A 5,088-nucleotide genomic window follows, 5' to 3' on the forward strand; every position below is an offset into this window, starting at 1 on the left:
TACTTTCATAATGTTTGAGATTGTTCAACAAATCTTTTGTGATCAAGATTGTTGGAAGAGTCGTTCGTTGGAACTTAAAGAGGATTGTTCGTGAAGCTTGAGAATCTACAAAGGTAAGACTGGTTCTAATCTTTTTCCCTAAAGCATACTATATTACATGTTTATATTATGTTTTAGTATACTGAATTTGTTTATGTAGAATTGTAGGATGCAAGACGTTCACCAACGCTTCCACTACGAGATTCGATCCCTTCAGAAAGAACATTGGACTTTAGCTTAAGAAAGAATGAAGCGGTTTGTTGACTAGTAATGAAGGAAAGTTTAGTTTGAGATTGGAGACTTGGTATTTCTCAAGCTCTCTCCTTATAGGCAACACACATTTACCTAGTTAAGGTGTGAAAAGCTAGCTCCTAAGTTCTATGGACCTTATATGGTGCTGGATAGGGTGGGAGTAGTAGCTTACAAGCTGGAGCTTCCATCTGATTCAAAGATACATGATGTTTTCCACGTTTCACAACTAAAAAAGTATCTTGGCAAGTCAGCACAAGTGCAAAATCAGACACCAGATCTGTTAGATGACTTTGAGTTACAAATGACACTAGAAACAATCTTGGAAATGTGCTGGACCACTGAATTACCAAGGGAAGAATGGATGGTGAAGTGGAAGAACTATCCAGAGACTGAAGCCACATAGGAGGGAGTGGTTGGTATGGAGCAATAATATCCTCAATTCCACCTTGAGGATAAGGTGATTGGAAACCTAGGGTATATTTGAAGCCCCCAATTATAAATACTTATAAACGTAGGGGTAAGAAAGGGATCTAGTGGGGAAAAGAAGGATTGGTTTGTGAAAATTCTATTGTTAGTTGGAGTGTGGGGACCAGATAAGTGTTAGGGGTTCAAGAAGGGTTTTTCGTAGCGTTAGAGAGAGGCTTTTGGAGTAATCAAACTTGGCTAGTGGTGTATTGTTAGATGATTTACCATTTTTTATTGCTCATCTTCATGTTATCTGGTGTATTTTTCCTTGAAGTTCATAAATAAAATCATCTAGAGCCGTGCTCTATTCTTGGAAGTGTGTTGGGAATTTTTGCTTACAGGTGAAAGGAATCATAACAATATCAAATCACTAGACACAATAGTACCAATCACGAGGGTGATAATTAAGCTAGACATTAGAGACGTTGGTTCACCGTGCATTACACACTAAAAGGTGAGCAATGGAAGTACAATTTCGTAGACAACAAGATAAGCCTAACACAATGCATTTCAATGAAAAACATGAATATCATAAACAAATGTCTGGACTTCGTGTTGAAACAGTAAGTTATAGAGAAACATTTGGATTTGTTTCAACCCATATAAGACAAATACCCACTTCCTCAATTGTAATAATTTATAAGAGAACATCGACCTCGACAAGCTAAATAGTATCCATGAACTTTAGAGCTTTTTACATTGAAATCATAGGTTAGCTATTATAATTATCCACAATGGCATTAGAGCTCATCGCTGCCATGGTGAAGGAAGCATAAGAGTTAAACTTTCACGAGTTTTCGTTGGGAGCTTCCAATGGTTGATGCAATCTTTACAACAATTGAAAGAGAGGATATTTGGAACTGTGACAAACTCAATCTTCTTTAAGTGGTCAATGTATTCATTTTCTCAACAAACACCCAAACCTACTAAATAGGGTTAAGCTTCATTTTCTTGATCATATCAAATAGAATCGAATTAGGATCTAGATGGTAGTCAATGCCAAAATATGCATTTCTATCCAACTTAAAGTACTTGAGACCCTACAAATAGGACGAGCAAATTTAGCGTATATTTTGATTGCATTAGAAGACGGATGAGGTGCTGGGCGGTGGGTTCGCCTGTTCTTCCTCCCATTTCCCTTCCCCTTTCACCAGCCATTCCATTTCCAAATGGCGCTTCATCTTCCTCCAGTCGTGGATCCCCGGTAACGACCATTCTTCTCTAATCTCTCAGTTCCTCTTCTCATTTTGGTGGTTTAATTTTGACGATGTTGATGAGATCGTTTCCCTGTCGTGACTCTTCAAAAGAATGCGGAGGATTCCTCTTGTATCATAGCACCCCCTTTCCCCAGCTTCAAATGGCGGCTGCTCATCGCTTATGACGGTACTCGATACGCAGGTCCAAGTTTCTTCTTCTTATCTCTAATTGTCTATTCAGGCGAATGAATTGAACGATTTTGTGTCCATATACTAGCTTCATCTTTTTTAGGTTAACAGTAATTCTTAATGTATTAAGCTTTTGAGGTTAGTTGTTGTTGCCTGTTGGATGTCTTCTTCATCACTAGAATCAATTTCACTTCAGGATCCCTCTAACTGGAGAATCGTTTAAAAGTAATTTAGCCTGCTTTTATTATGAGTTAACTCAGAGAATTTTGTGCTTATTACTACAATTTTGAGGCTCTCTTGGTGTTAGATGATATCATATTAAATCTATCTTCAACCATAAGCTATTGGCTTTTGGGTCAATGTGATTTAGGTGATCTTGTGTCTAAATTCATACAATATTATTTCCTCTTAATTAATATTGATTTCCACTTGTTGGGTCTTCTACATATTTTAAGTCCATAAGTGAGGGGAGTATTAGATGATATAATATTAAATTTACCTTCACTCTAAGTTTAAGTTTTTAGGTCAATAAGTGATTTAAGACTTGGTCCAAAAGTTTGATAAAATAATTTCAAATATGTTGATATTAAATTAGGCTGGCAATATCAGAGGTCACCACCCACTATCCAGTGCCTCATTGAAGAAGCCTTGATTGGAGCAACAAAGCTTGAAAGGAAGGATCTCCATTTAGTTGGTGCAAGCAGAACCGATAAAGGAGTTCATGCCTGGGGTCAGGTCTGATGTGCTTTTATGGAGTTGGGTTAAAACACATCATTGGAATACAATCCTTGCTGTTGCTTACAACAAGTTGAGGTTTCAGGTGGCTCACTTTATTACGCCATTTAACTACGATAGCTTGGAAAGCGTCCATGCTGCACTGAATGGTCTTCTTCCCGTGGATATAAGAGTTCGAGAGATCAGTCCTGCTGCACCTGACTTTCATGCTCGGTTTTCTACATTAAGCAAGGTTTATCACTACAAGATATATAATGGCGCGATCTTGGATCCATTTCAGCGTTGCTACACTTACCATTGTGTTTATAAACTCAACTATGCAGCCATGAAAGAAGCTGCAAATTATTTCGTTGGGAAGCATGATTTTTCTGCTTTTACAAATGCAGCGCATAATGATCGAGTGGTAAATCCAGTGAAGGTCATTTTTCGTTTTGATGTCATAGATATGGTAAAGTTTTAAGGTTCTTTGGTTTGTGCTTTGTTTGTTAAACTACAAGTTTACTCCATGAACCTTGAGATTTATGTCTACTTGCTCCTCTTTCGCAAGTTTTTAGGTCTTGTGCTTTATAGGATACTGAACTTTAAAAAGTATTGGACCTTTCAATTTCATGTTCATTAGATCTCTTCATTTTTAATTCTGTGTTTGTCCTTGACCTATTCGATACTTTTTTAAAATTCATGGATTTATAGGCATAAAATTGAAAGTTTAGGGTTACATTTAACATAAAATTCATATTTATATATTATAAATCAATTAGTTTTTAAAAAATTCAAATATGCCAAGGACCTATTAGATATAAAATTGAAATTTCTAGGACCTATTAGACATTTTTAACCTCATGGGATGTATTTCGTTGGGAAGCATGATTTTTCTGCTTTTACAAATGCAGCGCATAATGATCGAGTGGTAAATCCAGTGAAGGTCATTTTTCGTTTTGATGTATATATGGTAAAGTTTTAAGGTTCTTTGGTTTGTGCTTTGTTTGGTTAAACTACAAGTTTACTCCATGAATCTTGAGATTTATGTCTATTTGCTCCTCTTTCGCAAGTTTTTAGGTCTTGTGCTTTATAGGACCCTAAACTTTAAAAAGTATTGGACCTTTCAATTTCATGTTCATTATATCTCTTAATTTTTAATTCCTTGACCTATTCGATACTTTTTAAAATTCACGGATTTATAGACATAAAATTGAAAGTTTAGGGTTACATTTAACATAAAATTCATATTTATATATTATAAATCAATTAGTTTTTAAAAAATTTGAATATGCCAAGGACCTATTAGATACAAAATTGAAAGTTCTAGGACCTATTAAACATTTTTAACCTTATGGGATGTATTAGACGCAGTTGAAAGTTTAGGACCAAATAGGTATATTTATGGACTAAATTTATAGTCTAACTGGTTTGTTTACTTTTTTCCCCCTATGATGTGTCTGCTTCTTATGAGTCGAGGGTTGCTAATTCTGTATCCTTCTCTTTTGATCATCTGTCTCAATCAATCCGGTTTCAGCTTTATACAAAAACCAGTGAGGTTAAATGCTTTCGTTTTGTTCAGGGACCTCTTGTGCAGCTAGAAGTTGAGGGTTCTGGGTTCTTGTATAGACAAGTTCGGAATATGGTAATTATTTTTGTTGCATCTATTTTTTCAGTCAAAAGTTCCTTATCTGATTTTATTTTATTTATTTATTTATACTTATGCTAGTTTTGCTCTAATGGCTTTATAGTAGAAAGTAAACTCCTGTAAGCATCGATCTAAGTTTGTAAAATTCGTTCCATGCAACTCAGGAACTGTTAAGCATTTTCTCTGGTGCTTTTGCAGGTTGGCTTGTTGGTTCAAATTGGAAAGGAAGCAATTCCTCCTGATGTTGTTCCTAAGATTTTGGCTTCTCAAGATCGCAGGGAGCTTGCGAAGTATGCTTCGGGCGTTCCTCCTCAGGGGCTGTGTCTTGTGAGTATTAATTATAAAGAGGACCATTTAAAGCTTCCATCTGATTGCCCTGGGACTAGTGTTGGTAGGAATCGTAGTGTGAGCAAATGTAAACTCCCTTTTTATTGATTTAACCTTACACTTCTGCCATGAGAATAATCTCTGTTGCTGGGTGTCCCAACAACTTAGGAGGCTGAGATATTAGATAAGCAGTATAGTTTAGTTAACAAAAAATTGGATTAATTAGTCTTTGTTAATTTATGAGTTAGTATTTTAGTTTTA

At 35.8% G+C, this 5,088-nt stretch overlaps 1 protein-coding gene across 3 annotated transcripts; it reads left to right on the top strand.

Annotated features, from left to right (window-relative positions):
• Positions 1 to 1,768: 1,768 nt before the first annotated feature.
• On the top strand, positions 1,769 to 5,088 carry LOC120067943 (tRNA pseudouridine synthase A 1). Of its 3 annotated transcripts, none has more exons than XM_039019589.1 (6): positions 1,769 to 1,960; positions 2,064 to 2,154; positions 2,737 to 2,876; positions 2,962 to 3,294; positions 4,435 to 4,497; positions 4,699 to 5,088. In XM_039019589.1, exons 1-6 carry the CDS (start codon positions 1,850 to 1,852, stop codon positions 4,933 to 4,935), a joined length of 975 nt encoding a protein of 324 aa, XP_038875517.1. In that variant the 5' UTR covers positions 1,769 to 1,849; the 3' UTR covers positions 4,936 to 5,088. The 3 variants fall into 3 exon arrangements, with proteins under 3 accessions (XP_038875517.1, XP_038875518.1, XP_038875516.1); XM_039019590.1 differs by having other exon boundaries at positions 2,962 to 3,279; XM_039019588.1 differs by having other exon boundaries at positions 1,771 to 1,960; positions 2,962 to 3,324; positions 4,699 to 5,074.

Source organism: Benincasa hispida, chromosome 12 (genome assembly GCF_009727055.1).
Source record: "Benincasa hispida cultivar B227 chromosome 12, ASM972705v1, whole genome shotgun sequence".
Classification (NCBI taxonomy): domain Eukaryota; kingdom Viridiplantae; phylum Streptophyta; class Magnoliopsida; order Cucurbitales; family Cucurbitaceae; genus Benincasa; species Benincasa hispida.